Source organism: Mastigoproctus giganteus, chromosome 7, assembly GCF_048544385.1.
Source record: "Mastigoproctus giganteus isolate SK-2022 chromosome 7, ASM4854438v1, whole genome shotgun sequence".
Lineage (NCBI taxonomy): Eukaryota > Metazoa > Arthropoda > Arachnida > Uropygi > Thelyphonidae > Mastigoproctus > Mastigoproctus giganteus.
The window spans coordinates 48,034,408-48,060,409 of record NC_143581.1 but is presented as its reverse complement, the minus strand read 5'-3'; the positions used below and the strand labels follow the sequence as shown (position 1 = coordinate 48,060,409).

General features: G+C 40.0%; 1 protein-coding gene across 4 annotated transcripts in view; it reads right to left on the bottom strand.

Moving 5' to 3' along the window:
• The window catches only part of LOC150082880 (C-Maf-inducing protein-like), a 451,841-nt gene that overhangs the window by 234,365 nt on the left and 191,474 nt on the right, over window positions 1-26,002 (bottom strand). For all 4 annotated transcript variants that reach the window (XM_090377643.1, XM_090377645.1, XM_090377646.1 and 1 more), the window contains exon 2: window positions 4,266-4,394. In XM_090377643.1, coding sequence (XP_090233769.1) covers window positions 4,266-4,394 — 129 coding nt within the window. The remainder of the gene's footprint in view (window positions 1-4,265; window positions 4,395-26,002) is intronic.

Sequence of the window (26,002 nt, the reverse complement as noted above, 5' to 3'; positions counted from 1 at the left end):
GAATACGCTATATTAACTAACAAATTTTGGATAGGGCGTACAAGCACAGCAAGAATTGATCCGACTCCTTTACAATGTAGCCTCGAAAGTGTCTTCTGCATACACACTACTCAGGATTGTCTTTAGCTCTGTCATGACAGAGCATTATGTACCTTTTATTTTTATATATAAAAAAAGATTTTATTTAAGATATTTACAGTGCAGCTCGTAGTGCTATTTTAGAAACAAGAAAACATGTCTGAATAAATTTATTCGGAAATGTTTTAAGATCCATCTTAACAGTTAATGTAATAAAATTAACTTAACTGTTAAAAGATGGGCCTATTAAAGTTGTACACTTTATATATCATTATTCGCAACTAAGTTAACACTATTCAATAACTTTTTAATAAAAATCATGACATGAAAAAAGCAGCAGCTAAACCTCTTATTAAAAACAAAACTTCACACGCTCGCATGACTATCCACAAAAAGACAAGAATACTGTATATGCAAATAAGTATAATCCGGGCTTTATATACAAAAGCGATCGTATTTCTAAACTAAACCTAATGATTATTAACTACATTATTACATATAAAATTATTTTTATAACTATCAAATAAAATTAAAGGAAAAACTGTCAAAGAACTCAAGAAAAACCCGAATTCTAGGGAGGAAAACCCATGCAATCCTCGCCTCAGGCCGACTACATCAACCATGTTGTGAGAAAAGCCCATAAATATTTCGCTTCATTGACGGGAATCGAACTCAAACGTTTTCCAACCGGTGTAAAAAGACTGCGATTATAACCAATCCGCTACTCACGAGGGCGCATTTTTCGAACAGTTACCAAGAATCATTTTCTTGAACGATATTAATATAATGCTTATCGTGAACAGAATCCCTAAGAGATTGCAAAACGATATACCGCTTGGGAACTACACAAAATAAAATCTATCCGATATTATATTCTTATATCACAGGAAAAAATATATACACATACACTAAAGGGCTGCGCTCGCTTCTTTTGATAAAATAAAATACGGAAGCTTTCAACACTGTGCGCTCTTCCTCAGCTATGAATACATCAAACGGTACATATGAAAATCAAGCATGGTACCGCGTGGTCATGCTAGACAAACAAAAGCGCGTCCACGAGGTTTATCTAGCATGCTTTATCTAGAAGCTTGTTTTTTCATAGTAAAACAAGTTTCTGTTACGTATTTTATTATTTGTTACGTATTTACATGTAACGCGCATCCCTCTGCTACCATTGGCTGAAGAAATATCACTAGGAGGAAAATTATTTTAATGTATAGAAAGATATACAGGGTTGTTAAAATTAAAGTATTCCTATGTAGAGGGCTCTGGAGCGAGTTCTAAAGCTCGTACTGAAGAGAAATCTGGACAACAGGTACAATAAAGAATGCACTCGCCATTTATTGGAAAAAAAAAATTAGTTACAAAATTTGTCACTGTATGGTGCGTAACTATCTTAGTTACGATTATGCAAATAATCGTAAGTTATTGCCACAGTGCCACTACTCAGCTCTACTGTACTGTATAAAAGCAAAGCAGTCTCTTCAAAATCATACAGCAGGTGTTTGCCTGCACTACAGCAGCAATGTCAACAACGTTGCAGGAAAAAGGCGCTATTTGTGAAGCTATAGCTATCAGAACAGCAACAATGCAACTGCGGCTATCAGAGAATTCCGGCGTCAGAAGTGCATAAGGCCCACGTGGACCTATGACTGTTTGTGCTGTCCGCAAAATGATTGCGAAATTTGAAGCGACAGAACATCTTGGTGTTCAACCAGGTAGAGTCGAAAACGAGTGGACTCCTCTCGCGTGTTGAAGATTTGGCTATGACTGTCGTGGATTTATCGAGTCAATACCCATGTGGTAGCGCAAGTCTGCCAGCTGTTTATCGTGAAGTGGACATGCCGTATTCCACTGTAAGGCTAGTAATGCATCAGGTGTTGCGGTACTATTCTTACAAGATGCACATGCTACAGCAGCTAAAGCATGGTGATGCAGATATTCGTTTCACATAAGCACTTCAGTTTCTGGCACGAATGACAGTGGATATCACTTGGCCATGGAACATCCTTTGGAGTGAAGAAGCCCACTTCTGCTTAAATGGGTAAGTGAATACACACAACTTTCGCATTTGGGCAACAGAAAACCCTCGGGTTATCGAAGACTCTCCAAAAGTGACAGGGTGGTGTGGATTTATGGCCACATTCATGATTGGGCCAAATTTTTTTGAACACGTAACACTGACTGGACTCCGCACCTATTCCGTCACTGGACAGCGATATTATGAAATGTTGGCAAATTTCGCAATACCAGAGCTGCAACAACGTGGGTGCCTTCAGGATACCATATTCATGCAAGATGGTGGGCCACCCCACATCCACCGCTGTGTCCAAAGATTGCTAAGGCAACGCTTTACAGACCAACGCGTCATTAGTCGTTGTTTACAGACATCTTGGCCACCCCGATCACCGGACCTTAACCCCATGCGACTTCTGGTTGCGGGGTTTTTTTTTTTTTTTTTTGAAGAACCAGGTGTATAGGGAAGGATGTCAAACTCTGGCAGATCTGAAGGACAGCATTAGACGTCATATGCTGACTATTCCAGTTGACATGTAACGTCAACAACTGTAGAAAATTCTGTTCTTCGAATGGAAACTGTTGTTGACCAAAATGGAGGATACATTGAGCAATTGTAGCGCTGTTCAAGTGATTTGTATTTCCACAGCGCCATATAGTGACAAATTTTGTAACTAATTTTTTTCCCAATAAACGCCGGGCGCATTCTTTATTGTACCTGTTGTCCAAATTTCTCTTCAGTACGAGCCTTAGAACTCACTCCAGAGCCCTCTACATAGGGATACTTTAATTTTAACAACCCTGTATATTGCATATATAAAAACTTTTGTATCTTTTGCTGCTGCTTTGGTGCTCAGGTGCATTTGTTATCATCATATATACATATTTTTTATCTTTATCTCTCCGTTGCCACTTTCTAACCTAATATACTTATTTTATATATATATATATATATATATATATCTCGAAAGCAATGTGTATAATCTGTCATACCAGTGGACTTGGGCAGTTTAGGATTTACTGCCTTACTATATTTATCCTACATTTAAAACTCCGTTCTCAATCCTATTATTCAAGGCTTGGCGGATGAGTGGACGACCTTATTTAAATTACCCCGTCATAAACCATTTAATTATACAGAACAGGGCCCTTATCGTTGAATGTACAGAATGCAGCAAATTAGACAACAAGGCTATTCAGTGGTGCATGTCCCAAGTTTCAGGAATTAGCAGTTATGTTATTACTACCCAGGATTCTCTGAGCGTGTTTCAGCATTCCTTGGTACATTGTCAGGCAATGGGTAGAGAAACGCCCTCATTTCTGAAGCCTGTGTCGTGCAACCAGCACAGACTCAACTGATGGGAAACGATGCTAAGTATACAAAGTTGAAACTAATTATTAAAGGGTAGGAGCAGGGGAAGAAGATAAGGTAGTCGCACGATGCCATTATTAGTTCTCTGATCAACATTACGCACCAAGGAGGGGAAAAAATTAAAATCAAAACAGCGATATTGTTGGTAACTCCGCGATAACAGGTATTATGGAAAATATTTTCCTTCTTTTAAACTATATTTATGAATAAGAAACAGACATTTGCATTTACAAAATGTAACTGAATAGTTTTGTTCAATGATTTGAACTCTTGAAATTCATTTAAGAAAGTTTTAGAAAGAAAGTTATTTATTTATTTTTTTTTTTTCTGTCCCTAGTTTTACTGTTGCCTGCTTAAGGACTATACTAGTATACTAAACGTTCTTCGATCCAGCAAATCTATTAATCTGTTTAACTCAACGAGATTTTCCGTGGTTTTTCTCATCTGTCCCTATTTGGCTCAGCAAATTCCAGAGTACAAAAGTTCTCCTTACTACGTCGGGGGAAAAAAATTATAGCAATAAAAATTTAAACTCGCGACATGGCAAGTAAAATAAATCAAATCTAGCGGTAGTTATAACAGAGTCAACATGCATTGTCTTCTGGGATTCTTGGTCTTTATCATCAAAGGACTAATAAAAACAGAGTAAATCAATCTTAGGGGAGGTAGAAAGAAAAACAGTAAATGTATACTGTATTTATCGGCACATTTTTTTTTTTTTACTAAATGTTAAACAAGACAAGCTATTATGATTACTTCATTTTAGTCAACATTCAGAAGAAGGCCTTTAACTTACTTGAAGTAACAGAGAACCGCTTGGAATGACAACCCGGATGCAGAATTTCTGATTTACATCCCACCTGGCAACTACGTAAACATCTTCGATATGGGAATATAGCACCGGATCCTCCATAAAGCCAGTTGGCTGCAAAATAATGAGCAACTATTTCAAGTTTTGTTTAAGGTCACTTAAACATTAGAAAAATAAATAAAATAAGCAAAAAATACAATAAATTTATTTCATTTTTATTTATTTTCAGCGGACATATACAACGTAAGCTTCATTTTTTTGCATCGTTCTGTCAATTTTTAATACCGATATTTAAAAATCACTTAATGAAGACTGATATGCATATGAAATTCCTTAACGCTTGGATACCACTTCTTTTTATCAGACATTGTATATAGACAAGGAAACACTGTACTAAATGTTTCATTAATTCACGTTAAGCAAAACAATGAAAGTCACTTGACACATTGAAAATTTCTTCCAAAAAATTCCTAATTATACGTGGCATCACTCAAGCGAAGGTTATACATATAATAAATATGAATGACGTTATTTTATTTTATATATATATATATATATATATATATATATATATAATTTTTTTTAATTTTTTTTTTCCCAATAAGAGTTGTTTAGGATTTACGGTGAGCCACGAGCAGTCAGTGTCTTGTGTCTATACGCTGTGTATTATATGATCGGATTGCCTGTTTTGCGAGATGAAAAAATAAAATTAAAGTTACCCTAGTTCGGACGGAGCTATTTATCCATTGCAACCGGTGACGGGACTTGAACCCGGTTCTTTCCACATAGTTAAGAAAGCAGAAAATGCTATCCACTTCATTGCAAGCGAGGATCCTTGGTGGCCCCTAAATAGGGTATCTGTTTTGCAATGATGAAGACGGCTGGCTGTTTTAAAATAAAATAATTCTATTTATGCTCAAAGGACTACCATAAAGTCAGAAGCGTTCACAAGAAGGGATTATAAGAGCATCGCGGTATTTAATAGCCAAGTGGGCTAACTAACGGTCACTTCTGTACCCTTCCGCTTGACCGTTCGACCCTTTTGTTGCTTCCACTACTTCGGTTACAACGTCAGTTCCAAAGGCAGAACGGGCAGATAATTTTAAAACCATGTTCTTGCATGTTATGCAAGAACATCAGGCGAAGTCACAGGTGCATGTTACACCTGTAACTTCCTCCTTAGCAGTTCATATTTTCTTCTTAGTGTTAAGTATCCATATAAGCCAAAAGTTGCAAAGGAACTCGCGCTTTTGTTGAACAAGCACAAAAAAAAAAAAAAAAAAAAAAACTGACCACAACACATATCTTATCTTACTCTGCCCACTGCCAGAAGGTACTGATCTAGTTTTCCGTTAAATTTCATCTAACTATCAATTTGAAGGCTCCAGGAAGATAATTTATTGCCCTTGGTTTTTGTGTCCCATTTCAATGTGAAAATTCCACTGCTTTCATTTACCTCCCCCTCCCCCAATCCCAGTGACAACCACATCAATCTGACGTCACCATTCCCTCTCACTGCCTAGTTTCCAAGCTCTACAACCCACACTCTTTCGTCAATTTCACTAGACGAGTCTCCCATCTTTGGATTCTTTCAACAAGCTCGATGTCTTTCCTTAAATGCGGCATCCAAACTTGAACATAATATTCCAAATCGGGTCTTAAAATCATTATTTGGTCTGTTTGTCTGCAACGTTGTCCTGGTCTCTTTCGATGGGCGGTGTTGATTTGTATTTCCGTTCTGGATGAAGTCCAAAAGTAATCTGCCCAGGCGTGGCACATCTTAAAGATCGACATATCTCCTCTTGAAAATATTTTCACATACCGATACCTGTTTCCAGCTAATGGCGTGTCACCATACATGGCAACAAGAGCGTGGCGAGTTTTTTTTGGGTGTGCTGCTTTTGGCATGTAAAAACTTGACGATGCTCTGCATCTCACACTTTGTCCACATTTCTATCACTGCCGTTCCATGCATATGAATAGGTGTGGAGAGGTTTAACATCGGTTACTGAAAATACTGTTTCCACTCCACTACGGTATAAAAGTATCGCTTCCACCACGCGAGGAAGCGACACTTTCTATTATCTTTCAGGGGGAAACCTGGTCTCCCCGACTCCTGGGGCTAACGTTTTTTAAATCTAATCTTATGATTCTCAGTCAAATTTTACAATAAAACATAATAAAACCCAGTTTGGAAAAGAAAATGCTTAACAAGTTTTTGCTACCAATCTGTCAATAGCTACTAACTATTCAAAACCTGAACAATAACTATTAGATTCTTCTCATCAAACAGACAATTGATTTTAGCCGCGATTTCATAATTGTACAGATTATATTCGCAAAAGTCAGCCACACCAAACGGTCTATTCAGCTATGAGAACTAAACAATCATGTAAAACAGTAACTGCCAGCCAGTAAAAATTTCCTTTTCTATAGCCTGAGTGCTGTCCAAGCACCCACGTATGTCCATGTTACAAATAGAATAACCGTTTCTGTACACATCACCAATTCTTTTATTTGGATTGCAAGTCTAGTGGTGTCTGAAATTAACTCACAGCCCATTACAAGAGAAGAAGAAAAAAAAAGCAGACAAATTTTGTTTATGGACTGCGTGTTTAATAAAATTTCCCTTCCCCAACAGTCCTATTCCAGACAATTCTGGATACCGTTTGTAGTTTGTTACAACAAAGATGTTTTACATCTTCATGCTCCGTGCCCAATAGTATTAAGTTATTGAAATAGGAGGCTGCAGAAAGGAAAAGACACCTACATAAGCTGTAGTCGTCTCTTCCGTTATCATGTTGATTGTTTATTGCTTTGTTTACATTCTTATACTTGTGGCAGAGTTGTCGCTAGCTATATTTTAATGAATGGCTTCTAACGCAGTAGATAAAACAAACAGACAAAAAAAAAAAAAAAAACGTGCACGAGAACGTGTTACATAAATTACGTCAACTCTGTATAATCTTGTTTGTCTATCGTTCATAATAAAAGTACATTAATGCACTCGACTGTTTGTTTTACAGGGTTTAAAAATCTTCCATTTAATGCAAAAATCAGGCCTCTTTGGGGCTTTTCTCGATCAACTTAAAATGTTTCATTTTTTTTTTAATTCTTTACTTCCTTATTTATTTCAATTGTTTTCACTGTCAGATACACCCGCTTTCATGCGAACATCTATATATGCATACTTCTGCCACGTCAGTACGTGAACACTTGCACGAATACGCCATTACTATAAAGATGCGAGGCCGATATTCGATCTCGTGCCACACATTAAACAACGTATCACGCGTACCGGAGGAAATAATATCGGGGTTTAATGTGTCTTGGCGTTGGCAAGTTGGGCACACGGTGTGCGGTGCACAAGAAATATATAGAAAGAAATATATATGGCGGTCATATATATATATTTAAGAGCTGTGGGGGGGGGGGAGAGATCGAGGTGCGTTACGTCGGGTGAGAGGCAGAAAGGCGTCGCACTGGCGCAACCGTTCCGGCGATTAAGAAATACTGTATTAGTAATGACTAAGTCTGATGACAGGGAAATCCAAGATGAGAAACAGATGTCAAATGTTTGTCAGTGTTATACAGGCTTTTAGTATTAAAATGGCTAAATGATGCAAGGAAGAGGACCTTTTCTGCAGCTACAAAAAAAAAAAAAAAAAAAAACCACTTGCTCATACTTATCCCGTCGACCAAAAGTGGTTAGTCATATCGCCTTGGCAACTGTGGCAAGCACTTCATTCCAAAGATCTGCAGCACGCTGCCCCTTCATGAGATGCTGCCATCTGTTACTCCCAAAAATTTTGCATTTGTGCTCTCTGGTTCCCCTCTCTTCTGACAGTGAAAAACTATTGTACAGATACGAGTTCTGACTAATAATTTGCATAATAATGGGTTCCCCACACAATTCTTTGGGTAAGGAATATTTTGCGAAAAAAAGTGTTGGAACGTGTTTCCTGGTCTTGACCTATGCAACCTTTTCACGTTCTCAGAACTAAAACTCCTTGAAAGGAGCTCCGAATTAAGATATTCAGAGCAATGCGAATCCGCTGCTAGAAGAACATCCAGAAAATGATTAATAAACAATGTTTTCTGGACATTGCAGGGACGTTGGGATATGCTACTTGCGACGTTGCTTAAAAAAACTAATTGCAATCCTTCTGATTTACGGTGATGGTTAAGTGGCTTTCGTTGGGATTTGTGCCAGTAGATAAATAACGTTTAAGTTAAATAAATATCATTTTGAATTTTCCTTGCGGATGGTAAATGATACTCTAATTTAACATATGCTCCGATGAAAATTAGAGCATACAAAACGAGTGCAAGAAAAATTCAAAATAGTTCTTTATATTTGACTGCATGGAAATAAAATTAAAAAGAGCGAATTTACATAAATCAGAGGTTATGGGGCTGATCCTTTAATATCGTACATTTATCACATAACTGGCTTGTATAATTTGCAGGAGGAAAAAAGCCATCAGTTCAGCTTACTGGTAAAAGTAACAACATTGTACTAAGTTAACCCGACACAATAAAAAAGAAATCACTTATGTGCTTTAAAATTAAACAGATTTAACATAAGGAGATGCACATGTCTTAATTGTGAAGTTTATCAGGAGGGGAAAAAAAGAAAAAAATTTAAACAACTTTTAAAAAGCGTTTTTAAATTTCTTTGTAACTGTAAGAAAATGTCTGAAGTACTAGTACATATTTATTTAGTCTTTCTAAAACTTTGATTATATACCATCACCAAAGGATTTTTTTTTTTTTTTTTTTTTAAGAGAATTCTGCTGCTTTTTATCGAGGAGTCAAATGTGTCTGAGTTTTCGTGCAGTTGTCTCCAGGGTTCTCCCCCATACGCCGCTGAGTCTTCTGTACTTGGCTGAGCTCAAGCCGGCCGTGTGTGTGGTGTAGGTTTGTGAAAGTGTAAAGTTTGGACATGTTTTTCTGTTGTACACCGGCAAGCAGGCATTTAGCAGTCGGGAGGGGGGGGAGGCCCTGCACCTGGTCGGACGCCCTTGATTCTCATCCCTAGCCATGTGGAGGCACGCCTGTTTCTACTATCTATCAGTGGCTCTTACTGGCGACCACAGAGTATCTTTGGGTGACGAGTGGTGTTGAAAGAAGAGTATAGATAGTGGGAGAAGTTTGGGATGGGGGTTTGGGTGGGGAAGGAGTAGTCAGAGAGGCGATGAAAGTAAGAGGCATTCCCTGGAACAGGAAGCGAAGCTGTGAAAGACGGAAAAAAGATTTGAGAAGGGCGGTGGGTTGATCCCACCCCGAACGGGGGTCAGCAGGTCCACCTCATGGTGGGTACCCGGAGGGGTTGAAATCCTACCCTCAAAGGGTTAGCAAGTGGCTTCCTGGTAGGGAGCCTACTAGGCCGAGACCTGATTCCCACTCAGCTTGCCTGAGTCAGCTTAAGTAATCCAACCCCATCAAAGGGATCAGCAGTCATGATCTGGAGTGTCTTTCTCAAGTTCGGTTGTCATTATCTGTGGGTTTGTTTGTAGTTCCGCTAAGATATAGGTGGAGCGCGCAGGCAGGTCATGTCCGGGTAGACTCCCAGTTCGGGTTCTCCATCAGGCGTGGTCGTCGCTTAAAACAAACATACCTTGACCCTTGTAACAGGGACAAAAATGAGACAGAATTAAATAATGACAACGTGGTCAATATATAGTATGCTGCCATATCTTAACTAAATTTAAAAGTACATTCTATTCCAACAATTCGTGCGGTTTCTTGTGTAGTCACCCACTTGTTATAACGTACGAACTGAAATGATATATGAAAGATACAACAGAGACCAACCTCGGACCCTTAACATTTTATAAAATCCTGAACAAGTAAATTTAGGTCAGTCTCATGCACCAGGAGCTATAAAAAAAACTATACAATTAGAACAAGGCTTGATTTAACTTGAATTTAAACCACGATATTGTGCGATTTATCAGATTGGATTACAGCCTCTGAATCGCTCCTCCGTCACGTTGCTTGTTACTATAACAATGAACGCGGAAATGAATAGTTGAACAAAAAAACAACTGCATCTCCGAGGGTTTCCAGTTGTTACGCTATGGACAAAGAAGCCGTTATCATCAAAAACGAGTCACGTGACTAACGACGCAAATTAAACATTGCAACGTTGAGGGACGTTTATGACATCTATAACATGGGTGGGGTCTGTTTTTGTCCAGATAATGCGCTATGCTTATAGTACCTACCGAAAACAGCACAAGTTAATTGCAATTTTCACAGCAAATTACGTGCTAAAAACGTCTATAACCTTGATGTCGGAAACTGAACGTAAATGCCGGTATGGAACTGGAATTAACAGTCGAAAATCGCTGTTTGAAGCATCACTCCAAGGTTCATTTCCTTTAAGTCTGGAATCCGTGGTTACCCGGTGTGTTGCGTAGTGTCACTGCCTTTAACAGTGTCAAGTTAGGAGGCAGTGACATTGGAGCATTCATCACCAGCCCAGGATTGGAAATAATTTATCACGAACTTTGACAAAGCCCCGTTTCTGCCAAGGCTAATAAAACGAAAGAATAGTACAGGTTCTGCGGGAACGGTGAGGGTTTTCGCAACGGTATTTATCTGCCGATGTAGCAGGTGACGCAGATGCTAAACTGCACTGTAACTTGGTGTGTGAATTAATTGAATCCAAGGAATAAAAACACTGGTCTTACGTAGCTAACATATTAGTGTTTAAATCAGAATGTAGACTAAACATAACATTGTTTCTTTAAACAAGCTATCCATATATTTTCCCATCGGAATAACAATAAAAGCTTCAGAATGAATGAACAGGCTTAAGAAAACTTGAAGGGAGGCAATATTCTTGGAGCTCCTCAAATACAGCAACGATACATACACTGAAGTCACTGTTATCCATTAAGACCGGGATTAGCCTCATTATCTATCAGCTCCTGTCCGCATTTCAAATGCCATATAGCCATGTCGATCAGCGATAATGTTCACCGACGCTATTGCGAGGTGTTTGTAACTAAACCGTATTCAGGAGATTACGCCCGCAAAAGCACTTGGGTGTTTAACGGACCTGCTCCACCCATTCACCAAGCACTTCCTGTTACAAGGAAACGATCTGGTTCATTAATTCTAGTGCTGCCGTACGATCTAATCATGGTACAGAATAATTCCATTTGTCGTTCTACTGTTACAAATTACCTCAGTCTTAAAAGCCAGCACCGATACACCACACCGAATTTCGGGATCCAAGTAGACTTATTTCTCTTGAGAATCTAACGTATCCAGCTAAGGAAATTCCACACATCGCAGAGTTTATAAACAAGTCGAGCGGAATTTATTCTCGCTTTAATGGCGCCTATATTCAAGCACTACATGGATGCAGAGTTACTAAACAGCATCATAAATCTTTAGATGTGGTAGCTGTGCGCTCAATCATTGTGACAATGTGTAGAAAAGTCGAAACTTTTTTTAAATGGAAATAAAAAGTTTACATAAATGTGGTGAATAATGCTGCCATGTAATTTGCTTATACAGTGAAATCCCTATTTGGCAACTGAAGTGTACAAAATCTTGGGTGGAGATTTGAGTAGTAATATAAATATGCCATATAAAAGCCATTAAAATTTCAATATTTTGATTTTTTTTTTAAGTTAAAGGAAGAAAATAAGTTCATCACGGTTCGTAGTTTTTTTGTCCCCACTTTGTATTTCACCTGAAGCTTCGACAATAAACCAGAAAAACCCAACTCTTGCCGTGTTTAGCATAAGCGATCTTCATTATTTTTTTAAAACCTCGGATAGATTTGGCTGCAGGATCGTAATCAAATTCAAACATCAGATTAAGAAAATCACTACATTACTTTTAAGGGAATCCCGATTACAAATCATTCAGGTAACGAAGCTTAATCTTCTTGTGAGACTAAATATGCAAGCGCGACAACACATCAGTCGGATCTGTACTCACTTGCACATACCTCCAAGACAATACAATTAAAAAAAAAAAAAAAATCTCTGAAGTTGTGGCACATGGTATCTGCTCATGAACCTTTGGTAGTAGGTAGAATGACGTCATTATCCACTCTATATAAAATGATGATTAGACCTCACTTGGAATACTGTATCGCTCACCCGAATACAGTATTCAGGTGAGCGAACGCACTGGGGAAAAAAAAAATCTGCATTGAGTTTCAAGGAAGAGCGACCAGATTAGTGCAAATCCTTGCACATATGAAGAAGGGCTTAAGTGTGGACGGTGAAGTTTGACAACCAGACATCTAAGGAGAGAGAGATCTGACTGAGGTGTATAAAGCGCTGAAGGAGCTGAGTAAAATGAATGAGGAAGGTTTGTTCGCTCTCGCAGGTGAGAGAAAACCGGTGGGTACGAATATAAAAACGAGGAATAACAGAAGACCGGATCTCATGAAATTCACCTATGGGCAGTGGGGTTGGGAAACACTGGAATAAGTTACCTACAAAGTGGCAGCGAATCTGGCTAAGCGAAAATTACCATATCTTGTTCTTGAATTTAGTAATATCTAAAAGGAGGCTACCCAAAATCCCTAAAATTTTAAATGTGATTTTCAGTTCATTAAATAGGAATGAATCTGAAGAATGTATCCTTAAAATTAAAATAAGTAAACGGTGATGAATTAAATAAATGTGCAAAAAGGGAAAGGAAAATAAACACGTGTTTTTGCTATGGTTATGACTTCAGTTGTCATGATGTGAAAATGCAAAACTGATTTTGTATGAAAGTAACAGCATATGCATTGGTGAAAAAAAAAAAAAAAAAGATGGTATTAAAACAGACTCTTCTCTTAAAATTTACAGTAGCGCTGTCCTTCGGCTCAACATATCAGGGTTTTTTAAATATAAATAGCACAGTATACTCTGCGCTTTTTATATGCTGCAGAGGTATGGGCATCGGCTGCCCCTAGCACAATTACGTCACCTTTTTTCTGCTGAGTTTTACCTCTTAAAAAGAGCCATAAACAAACAAACTTCCTCCACAGTTTCCTCCGAAGCATAAAAATCGAACTTAATACACTGGACATTGCCATAAATACTCGTTCCGGTGTGGCCTATTCGTCACAGGTGGCTATGGATAAGGATTACAGAACATCTGTAAATTTAAGGACAATCTGTAAAGCAGAACTAGAACTGGACATATCTGAAAAGTCAGGTAAATATGCAGCATAAGAAATCTTCAGTTTAAAGAAGATGGACCGCTACATTCATTCTTATGTACGAGTAATAAATAAATTTAAATAAATTTTCTGTTTATACTCCGGGACGACCAAACGGTCAGAGGAGTTCACAAGATAGACAGAATACAAGAAACAGCACCATATTTACCGGTGAAATTCCACCACTTTGCTTATTGGAGGCTTGAAGTGGTGAAACCCATGTTTAGTCACTAGAGCAAAGTTTCCGGCATCCCCCTCTCCCCCCATACTTCTCCTTCAACGCATGCGCGGTACTAAGTACTATAGGTTTTGATACCTTTCGTGTTTGGGGTTTTCATAAAAAAAAAAAAAAAAAAAAAAAAAAAAGTCACGGGCTTGAACTCCGGTCACTCAAAGCACATGTGCTTATGCACTCGCGAGATTGACCACTCGGCTACGGCTCACTTTGACTCATATTCGGAAATGAGCATTTCTTTTAATGCAGGGTTGTCTAACTTTAAGCCACTGAGGAGTCACATTATAAAATTTTTTCCAGTACAGATATCTGTCCTGTAATGATGAGTCACAAGCATACGAGTGAGGATTAAACCCATAAGGCTCAAAGCTATTTTAAAAACATTGTTAATAAATCTGATATAGTATTATTGCATATTTATTTATTTTTAACTGAGAAAACAACTGATACTATGCAAAACCTAAGGTCATATTCGAAATCAGCATGCCCAAATTAGCAAACAAACGCCAAGAAATGTTGATAAACAGATCCTTTTTGAAAAAATACATAGTAGTATACAAGAGTTACGATCTCGTGTTTTCACACCGTGCGGAAAAAGTCCGAGTTTGAATATCTTCAATGGTGAATGGATTTGACTCACACTGCGGCCGATTAGGCGGCCACGAGCGAGATTAGCACAGTTCTCCCAACAAAAAATTGGTTTTCATCCAGCAAAACTACTGCAGAAACACTGAGCAGCAGTTATACCGAAAGCGCCACAAATGGACAACACCTAGGGGAGTTCCTGGCAAACAGTACCTTCACTATACTCAATCAGCCAAATAACCCCACCACCTTTTCCAGCACAATGTGGGAAGCCACAATTGACATTACACTTGCCTCAAGGTCTCTGGCTGGTCACCTCTCGGGATGGATGGTCAGGGAAAGCTGGACCACATCGGACCACAGGGTCATAACCTTCACTCTTCAACGCACCATAGACAGACAACAACCAACCCGACAAATCCAACATAGATACGCCATACAGAAGGCAGACTGGTCTCTCTTCCAGACTACCTTAAGAGAAGCAGCACAAACCCTCCAAATAGAGGGGCTGAGCCCGGACCAGCACCAAACCGCCGTGGTGGATCTCATCACTGCCGCTGCAAACTGCTCAATTAAAAGGAAAAACCCAACTCCAGGGGCCGTCCCCTGGTGGTCCCCCGAACTACAACAGCTCAGACGCGAGGTGAACACAAGGAGAAGACTATTCCAGAGAGCACGACTTTCCTGGCCAGCAGCAGAAATAGACCAACTCCGCGACCACTATCGCACCGCAAGAAATGAGTACACGGCTCTAATCCGACTCAGAAAACAGCGCTCATGGGAGCAACTTGTTTCTACAACCGGAAACGAGCACCCCTGGGGGGTTGTCTACAGAATAACGACAAACAAACTCCCCAGGGGAGAAGTCATCCCTGCAACAAAGACACCGCTAGGCACTTACACCAAGACCTGGCAGGATAATGTCAACAACATCCTGGACAGCATGTTTCCTGGACATATTACTCCCACTACACTAGAACAGCAAAAATTATGTCAAGACAATGATACCTATACTACCACCAATAAGGAAGAACCACTTACCATCACCGAACTTCATACTGCTGCAGCAAAACTGCGCAACAAGAAATCACCGGGTATCGACTTACTGGAGCCTGAAATCGTCAAGAAGACCATCGAGACAATTCCAGAGGTAATACTCACCCTCTTTAATCACTGCCTTAATGAGGGATGCTTTCCACAAGCTTGGAGGACTGCCAAATTGCGCTTAATCCTGAAAAGTCCAAACAAGCAACAGGACCTTCCGGAGTCATACCGACCAATAGCCCTTCTCTCTGTACTAAGTAAACTCTTTGAATACCTCTTCAAAGTTAGAATCGAAACTTGCTACATGGCTGCAGGCCTACAATCACAGAATCAATTTGGCTTTAGGAGAGGCTGCTCCACTCTGGATGCCTTGGAAAACATTACCAGAGCTGCTGAAACAACAAACGATAAATATCTACTTGTAATCGCAATAGATTTTGCCGGGGCATTTGACACCCTGTGGTGGCCAAGCATCCTCGGCAGGCTCCGGAAGGCCAACATCCCGGCCAACCTATACCAATGCGTAAAAACATATTTTGACAACAGAATGGTTGCTGTAGAAACTCCATATCATTCTATTTCCAGACAGATCTTCAGAGGCTGCCCACAGGGCTCAATCTTGGGCCCGCTCTTCTGGAACATGGTTCTCGACGGTTTTCTAAATCTAGACCTAGGTCGTGTGGCAACTCAGGCATACGCGGACGATCTGACCCTGGTACTGCGAGAGGACAGCAGAGCCAGGCTAGAAACTTCTGCTACTCGCGCCATTGACACCCTACAGAAGTGGACCGACGAAAACAATCTCCGCATATCCTCAACCAAGACCAGCTCAATACTGTTAAAAAGGTAACCTGGACATCAGGAGACCACAAATCCGCATCCAAGGAACTACAATTAAGCTGACAAAGGAACTAAAACACCTCGGGGTTGTCCTAGATAATAACCTCTCATTCACCCCTCATCTGACCTACATACAGAAAAAGATCAGAAGATATTCTGCTCTATTCATGAGGGTCTCCCGCAAGGATTGGGGCCTGCGGAGGAGAACCCTCAAGCTATTGTATAAAGCCTGCCATAACGTATGCCGCTGGCGTGTGGTACCAGAAGGCTACCACGGCCGTCAACAGAAGAAAACTGGACACCACGCAACGGTATATATTACTTATAATAACAAGAGCCTGCAATACTGTAAGCACACACTCCCTCCAGGCCCTGACAGGGACTCTTCCCCTAGACCTTGAAATAGTCTTCCGCGGCCTAATATATCAACTCTCCAAGGGACGTGAGGCTAACCATCTGAACTTCACTTTGGACCCTGAAACTGACCACAAATTGGAACGCAAACGTCTCCTCACACATCTCAACCAGAACTGGCAAACCCGCTGGCAGACATCAACCAAAGGTGAAATAACTAAAAAATTTATTCCTGATCTACAACTGATGTACCCAAACTATCCACCTTGGCTTTCTCCTGGACTACTCGCCACCTACCTGTTGACTGGCCATGGCGCCATAAGAGGAAAACTCCATGGATTCGGATTGAGTGACACTCCCCTATGTCACTGCGGACTACGCGAGACATGGGGGCACTTGATGTACGACTGCCCACTGTACGAGGATCCCCGCTGCCGATTTATAACCACCACCCAAATAATGCTAAGAGACCAGGAATATCTGATACTAACTGAAAAAGATAACTTATAGTGCCTTCACTCAATATGCGCAAGACCTCTTCACAAGAAGGCGGACTCTCCCGCATCCACCACCACAACAACAACCATGAAATGATATGTGGACCTCCTTCGGACAGGACAGCCTCACGAGTGACTTTCTATTCAGCTGTATTCCAACCAGCCCAATGAGACCGCAAAGCTTTCTGCATATGCCAGCCATAATGGCAATCGGTGCCGGCGCTCTTGCTGGACCCATCTTTCTTTCCCCCTCCCTCGGCAGTAGGGGAGGAGACAGGAGGTTTTTCCCTCCTGCTTTCTCCCCTACTCGCCAACCCAGATTTCCTCCTGGTGGGGCATGGGCATGCCCCACTGACTTATAATGGGGTCGCCTCCTCTATCGACCCCATTTCTTCTGTCTTTCTCCCCCCCAGTCTTCAGTCTCCTCTCCCTCTCTACCTGCTCGCCAGCGTATATCCCACAGGTCAAAATTTAATAGCTCCAAATTAAGTTCGCTCACATTTCGGTCTTTCAATCTAGCGATCAACCCACGCAAACGTTTTTTTTTTTTTTAAGGTCCTTGCCACTGAAATCTCAGGAAACTAGGTGGCAGGGCCTGCCAGAGTAAATAACTGTAATACTAGTGTACCTGGTCTGCCTCCACGGGGCGAAGTGTGGGCAACGTCGGGCCTCAGCTGGGGTCCGGCGGCTAAATGGCCAGAAGAACAACGGTACACAACATCACACACCTCAAGATCCATATACTTTTAAATCTCTGGCCTTTACAGTGAACTGTATCACACCACAATGTAAACTACGCGGAGATGGGGGAAACCCCTGGTGCCGTTTGACCCTAAACACACTTTACACCGAAAAACTCTCAAGAACAAGGTCAACAGATATGTTTGAGTGCGCAATGGCATAACTCAGCTCTACTCGTCTTTACCCGATCCTCCTCTACTTCCGCGGCTTCCTTTCCTACAAATCACATGTTTATGTGTACACCTTCAAGTGTGTCACTGTTTATTAGGAGTTCGCATGCCGTAGGCGTGTGGTCATGCGCGAGGTGCATAAGTAAACGTGCCTTGAGTGATTAGAGTTCAAGCCTGTGACTGCTAAATACCGTGTGTTTCTTGTATTCTTTCTATCTTGTGAACTCTTCTGACCGTGCGGTCGTCCATTAGTATAAACAGAAAGTTTATTTATATGCATAATGGGCTTCTGTCTTCATCTTCGTCTGTCCGTCAGTCTGAATGTTCGCATATAACAACTCGACTCCCAGTGAATGGCTTTCATGGAATTTTATATCTGGCCTTTTAAAAAGATTCGTCGAATCATCTCAAATTTCATTAAAATTGAACCAACAGAAATCCAACAATTATTATTTCTTTGTTCGTCAGCCCGCATGTAACTGGACTCCCAAATTTAGGTCTTTTAGAAAGGTTTGTTGAGCCATCCCAAATTTGATTACAGATGGATCCTCATTCGCTCAAAGAATGACGTCAAGGACGGATGACACCAATTCTGAAACACCCTTATTGCGCGGCAACATCTATGACTCTTCAATTATGTAGTAAAATTGTCTGATGAGAAAAAGCAACTGACAGCTATCGAAAGAATACAAAATAGCTATTAACAAGAATTTCAACTTTCCTTCCATCACAAGGCATATGGCGGCATTAAAACATATTTCATTTCCGCCACGAAATGAGAACGGTCGGTAAATCTTTTAAGAAGTAAATAGGATCTCTCATTTCCCCTTTTGAATAGAGGCGAGAGATTTCTTCATTTCCTTACCTCATTAACCAATCTTACTTCTTCGGGTCGAATGCAATCTCGCACATTTCTGAAGTCATTAAGAACATGCAGATTGCTTTTGTCCCCCCCCCCATTTGTGCGAGAACAAAATTGTTAAATTTCTTCCTGAAAAAGGTACGTGCTGTTCTTGGGGAAAACAATTAGCACGTTCATGCTTTTATACTGAACACAGAAAGCGAAGTATCTAAAAGGGAATTTTCCATAGAAAGAGTGGTAATTGAAAAGAGACAATAATACTTCCACAGAAAATTGAAAGTTTTTGCTCGATGGAAATAATTAAACAGAGGTAAAGAAAAACAGTATGAGAAATACCGCAATTAACTAATAAACTGTTAAAGTTTACTAAAATTTTTCTTAAAAAGTACCAATCTAAAAGTGGTTGTAACTTCTTCCAATCTCCCTCTATTTTGACTGCAACATGCTAACGCATCTTAGGTAACCCTTTTAAGAACGGCAGGCATGACACCCAAAAATAAGCATTAAGAAAATATATCTTTTGAATGTTTATTTACAATTAACTGGTTTGGTTGCGTGTTTTTTTTTTTTTTTTTTAATAAAAAAAACCAGAAGTATAGTCCATAACGCGCGAAGTCGAAACAGAAGCGATATACGTACTATATTCTAAAAGGAATGGGCTACTTGCATATTTTTCGAAAATAAATTAATGAATAATCTGTCGGCCCACCTTTGATCTTAATTACATTCTGCACCTTTTGTTGGCAGACTGCGAACCAGTTTCTGATAACAGGAAAGAATTTTGTTCCACGGCATTTTGAGGTGAATTTTCAGTTCACCACAAAGGTGAACAGGAAATTTGGGGTTAAAAATGGAGTCAACGTAGAACCTCTGGGCAGGCCAATGAAGCTTTTGCACGCTTCATGTCTTCAAACCAAGTAACTATAGGCTGTGCAGTATGGCATTAGTGCACTCATGCTGAAACAGAAAAAGGGTTCTCCCCCATACTCTTGCAACAGTGTAGGAAGGGCGAAATTATCCAGAATAGCAATGTACCCAATGGCATTCATTGGGTACATTGCTACAGGAACGGCAAACAATGGTCCAAGTCCAAATAACAAGAAAACTTCTAACGGTGACAGACCTCCGTCAAACTTAAGTTGAGAAGACATTAGTAATTAACGTTGTCTGGGTATCCGCTAGGCCAAACACGACCAATCATATAAAAAAAGAAAAAAAAAAACCTGTACGATTCACCACTACATAACACAGCATGAAGATAAACAGAATCTACGTGCCTTCCATCTCTTACCTTCAATTTCTGTGGTCTACCCCTCATTTCTCATGTGCAGTAGCACAATGAAGTTTGGATTTGGTGATTACATTAGGCACCGTTGATCTAGGCCAGGGATGGCAAACTAATGGCATAAGTTCCACGCATAAAAAATATATATATACGGGCTCACGGCCAACAACCCGCGGTAGTTGGCAGCGAGCATCTGGGGTGTAGTTCATTATTAAAAAAGAAAAGCAAAGCAAAATGTATTTTGGTAATGTGAAGACAAATTGTTTTTCAGTCTATCAATCAAGCCACATCTGTTTTTTTTTTTTTTTTTCTGTCGTTTATTTTGTTATAAACAGTGAATTATTTGCTAACATGCCTGAAATTGAAATATCAGGTGATTCACTACCAGTGCGACAAACTTGCAGGAGGTGTAGGGGGCACAAAGACGAATCGGAATCACATAGCATTGCAGGGTCCGAAATGCCTTCGTCATGCGGTAGAGGACGTTGAACTGGAGGTCGCGTGAACAGCGATCGCGCTGGAAGTCAGCATTTGTGAACCGGTTCCCGAGACAGTAGGATGGACGAGTATTCAAACGTTGAACTGGCGGACATGCACCTTGCGTATGGAGCTGCGGACTGTAACGGGCGCGCCGCTCTGCGCTTGTACCAGGAACGTTTCCCGCACAGGCGTGCTCCTCATCATACGAATTTCGCACGTGTGCACAGAAGGTTACGTGAGACTGGTTGTTTCACGAGAGGTACCATGAATCGAATGCGAACGACGAGGACGCCAGACAATGGGGAGAATGTCCTACGTCTTGCAGAAGGCAATCCGAGTGCGAGTACTCGAGCGATAGGCCAACGATTGGGTATTTCCCAATCCACTGTATGGAGGATACTATCAACAAACCAAATGAGTTCATACCATCTGCATCACGTCCAATCATTGGAGCCTGGGGATTATCCACTCCGGAGGACTTTTGCTACTTGGTTTCTTCAACATAAACGGTTCGCAAATGCTGACTTCCAGCGGGATCGCTGTTCACGCGACCTCCCATTCAAAAGTCCTCTACCGCATGACGAAGGCATGTCGGACCCTGCAATGCTATGGTGATTCCGATTCGTCTTTGTACCCCCTACACCTCCTGCAAGTTTGTTGCACTGGTAGTGAATCATCCTGTATATATGAACTAACCTGTCTTTATACCATGTAAAAAAAATTAATATAAAATTGATTTAACCATATAACATGTTAATATTAATTTTTATATGGTTAAATATTTTAAATTATGTAAATTCAACTTTGCAGTAAAAGGAAAGGAATCAACCACATCGGTCTATTTGACATCGATGATCACGAACTAGTTACTGATAAGATGAATAAACATTTTGCATCCACATGTGAGGAAGTTTTGAAAGTCGAGGATACCGGTTGTCTCAATAATACTACGGTATTTTGGTGTTGAATGATTTTAAGATAACTGAAAAGAGACCAGAAGCGGAGTTAGAATGAAAATTAAATAAAGCACCAGGATCTGATGGAATCTAATCAATTAGACTGAAGGAAGCAAATCTTTAGCTGGTATAATGAGAGTATTCTTAGATTCAGGTGTTGTCCATACGGTGCAGATGTGTAGCGTCTCCAATTCACAAAGGCAATTCAAGGGGCGAAGAGAATAATTATAGTTAAGTGTGATTTTTGTGCCAGGAAATTTTATGACGTCCTCAGTTAACGATGTAACAAGATAAACTGGACAGGAACAGAACGAGGGGAAATCATCACAGCATGGCTTTGTTAAGGTATATGGATCGTGTCTATCAATCTATCCAATTAACTACTATAACATTGTTTATATCACAGTAGAAACGAAAAGGAAGTAAAGAATTGGATGAGCTGAACAACTTTTGACCTAATTCAATTGGATTTTGCTATGGAGTTTTTTTTTTTTTTTTTTAATAGTACATCATATACTACGGCTATAAGCACCAGCTCAAAGTGTAAGGTTGGATTTTTATTCTGGAATTTTATTATTTATATGATTATAGTCTGAAGATACTGTGATCACTGCCCACTTTAAATAACATGGTACAAGTTAATTTTCTCTATATGAATCTAAAAAAAAAAATCATTGTTACAGCCATAGCCGACTGGTCAAGGCAGAGGGTACGTTAAGTACACCCTTGGTGATTGGTCTTGAGACTGTTGCAGACATTCTCTCAAGTATGACAACTCGTACTTTCTGTCTGGGAGTCTAAAACGCTGATGGAACTGATATTCAGGTGACACTTGAGTCAAGTGGATCTGCGACAACCAAATCCTGTTCTTGCACCGATGAAGAATGGTAGTACTGATAGTAACCCTGGGTATAACTCCCGTGCGTAAGTCCAGAAATACGGCAACTAGTATACTGGAGAGACTACCCAAGTGTAAACCAACGTAAGCAGGGGTCGAGGTGTGACGTCCACATCACACAGAGAAATTCCGCTCCTTTGTGTTACCAGACAATGCTAGGTGGTAGATGACGCTCATCAACCAGTGCAGTATCACCACTTTGCTTATTAGAGGCTTGAAGTGGTGAAACTCTTGAGCGAAGCTCCGGCAGTGCCCCCATCACTTCCATCATGAAATATGACTGATGACGTTTGAGGTTATGATGGGTATCATGGCGAAATCGAATCTTCCATGCATTTCGCGGGTACGGTCGCTACCAATAACCTATTGGTAACTCTAGGAGACATCAGAATCAACTAATGTATAATTTCGTTGTCTACTCCAGCTGGTGATTGGAGGGAGTTGAGTAGTGTGTATGCGGGGGGTACATCGTCGAGGCTACGTTATGTCCAGAAGTTGGGTTTTCTTGCTGTCTGAATGCCATATCCAAAATTTTCATTACTTCATACAAGTCCCCTGCACATTTTAATACATCATTTATAGTCCAACTAACAGAACAAAACTTATGTGTGAAAAAATCTAAACCTCTCAAATACTTCCTAGTTCATTTCACACACAGTCTGTTTCAATCTCCACTTCACACAGTCTGCCACGCCCCACTTGCCTTTTCTGACAGTATCCTAGTTACGCTGGTCGGCATCAATTTCCCTCCTGAAATAATTTGACAGATTCTCGTAGGAAATATGTTCAAAAACTCAGATATCTGCTTAAAGTTCTCATCAGCCTCAGTTCTCAAATATCGTAGGTTAAGGACCGAAAACCAAGACCCGGTCATTAAAGCTTCATTTCCTAAATTCCCATTTAGACTTTTTCTCTGAAAACTTGGAAGTCGTCTTGATTAACACGGCGAAAGTTTCACCAAGATATTTCTCAAATGGAAAAAAGATACCAGGGAAATTGGAGTCCAATTATATTGGCAGACTACTTTTGCAAACTCGTATGAGACACCAATGGACGATTATAAAAGGCAAAAAACGACAAAATAAGTGTTTTATTATCAGATATTTTTGTAAGTAAAATAAGGTTAATAGTTAGAGAGATTATTATATGAGCTGGAACATGTTGGGATTACTGGAAAAGATGAGATGGATTACTGAGTGGCTGCAGGTTGTGATTAATGAATATTCTTCAGGTTGGTGTAAAGCCAGAAGTGGGGTTCCCGACGGATCAATTCTTGGACCAGTGTTTCTGATTTTCATAAACATACAGTACTACATTCATAAATAAATGTAGCAACTTTCCCTCGACGATGGGATAGAAAGCTTGATATAGTAGTCAACGATTAGTACCAAACACTGCTCCTTCAGGATGACCTTAAAAGGCTGCAAGAGCGGTCAGAAAAGTGGCAGCTTTGTTAATGCAGCAAAATACAAGGTCTTTGTACTTGGCGAATAGCAACCCCAAAATAAATTATACACTTCGTGGAGTTGAATTAACAGTAGAGGAAGAAAGGGATCTAGGAGTTATAATACCTGCCTATATGGAGTTTTCTGAGCAGTGTAAACAGGCAACCAGGAAAGCCCATGGTATCCTATCGATGATTTATCGAACACTATCCTAGAGATAGGGAGGTCATAATCCCATTGTAAGACCACATATGGAATACTCTGTTCAAGTATGGAGACTTAATCTGAAAAAAAGACTGAGCTTATCTGAAACGGTCCAAAGACGGGTAACTCGCATGGTTTGATCGGCAAAGGAGTGACCATACAAGGAAAGACTCAGTATATGTTGCTGTAGAGTTTGGCAACCAGGAACTTCACAGGCGATCTGATTGAGGTTTATAAGACTGAGAGGGTTAGTAAAATGAACTAAGGCGGTTTTCACTGTTACAGAGAATTTCAGAATTCAGAGAAATTCAAATTATAGGGGAAGAGGTTTAGACTCGATTGTAGGAAGTTCTTTTAGCCAGCGAGTCGTAGATTGCTGGAACAGATTGCTTTCACAGGTAGTTGAGGTTGACAATTTGAAGAAATTAAGGTCAACTGGATATTTACCTGTGTGAGGATGTTATTTGGTGTTTAGGAGCATTAGCAACTAAGGCCATATTGCTCAGGGGATATGTGGTGGTCATTCCCTGACCCTTCCGCATCCTCCGTATTTGGTGGTCACGGGCTCGAGCCCCGGTCTAATCAAGAAGCGTGTGCTACGCACTGCTGCCCTGTGTAAGGAGGGAAGCAAATAATTTGTATATTTTATCTACTTTTTTTTTTTTTTTTTGTCCCGGCCATTGAAGCAAAAGCCTGTGGCATCCTTGCATTATATAGCTATTACTATATTACTATTAGTGTTCTAATACCGTTCGTATTTTGGATTTTCAATGTGTGTGTGTGTGTGTGTGTGTGTGTGTGTGTGTGTGTGTAAAACAACCGTTTAAGTGCGTACGGTTCAATCAGCAGTGAAAGGGGTTTTTTTTTTATCATTGTCAAAGAACGGAAATCCGATTAAAGTGAAAGTGTTGAACTATCAAAGTAGTATTAGTTTATACACTGCAGGAAATTAGGGGATTCTGTTCTTAAAACATGAATGGGTAAAGTGATTAAGTGCTATCCTAAGTCGAGCTCTGATTACTAATTTGCTTCTACCGCATTTTTAGATGTATTCCTAAAGCGAATGAGACGAAATTTCAGTATGCACTTTGTAGTTACTCTTGATAAATGAGTGCCACGTTGATTAATCAACCTGTACAGTATAAACTTTAAATTTACAGCTGATGTTAGAAGCTTGAAATCAATTTCATTAAAAAATTACCTACGTTTTGGTTTATCTGAACTCTCGTTATCACACCTAGCTCTCCAAAAACTGTCTACAATGAAGCCCTAATTAAATCTTCAACCTCAAAGTAAAACGTGTCTAAAATATGTCATCGCGTCAAAAGTAAAGAGCTACCCAATGGGATTTACGAAGCAAGAGTCACTCAACAACAGAGAAAGTCTATAATTAACTCTGATTTCGCTCGCCCGTGTTCCTCTTCCAAGGTTACACTTTAGATCATTAGTCGTTGCCGATACACGACACTACACAGTGATAACCCTCTTATATTTTTCCGAACTAAAAGACACCACGGCAAGCATCGTCGGGAGGATAAAAGGTTGAAATCAAATAACTTGTTATTTGACAAGTTGCTCCTTAAAGACCGAAAGCCGAGTTTTAAATATTTAAAAGACCAGTTAACAAAAGTCATACGTTCAACGAGCTCGATATTAAAATCTATAACATTACAATGATGAAGTATAAAGATTTTTGTAAATATAATTCTGCTGTTTGATATTATAGCAGCAGCACCACCACAGCAATTTATCGTATACGAGTATAAATGACCCAAAAATTAAAAACACAGGGCGATACCGCTGTAGGGTTTTAGGCGCATTAGATACTTACATAAGTGCAGCAAAATTGTGACGTATATAATCTCTGTAAACTGTATGTATTCTGTGGTCGATTTGCCTGTTTGCTGGACAAAAAACCTAGAGTTTCAGGGAGAAGAAATCA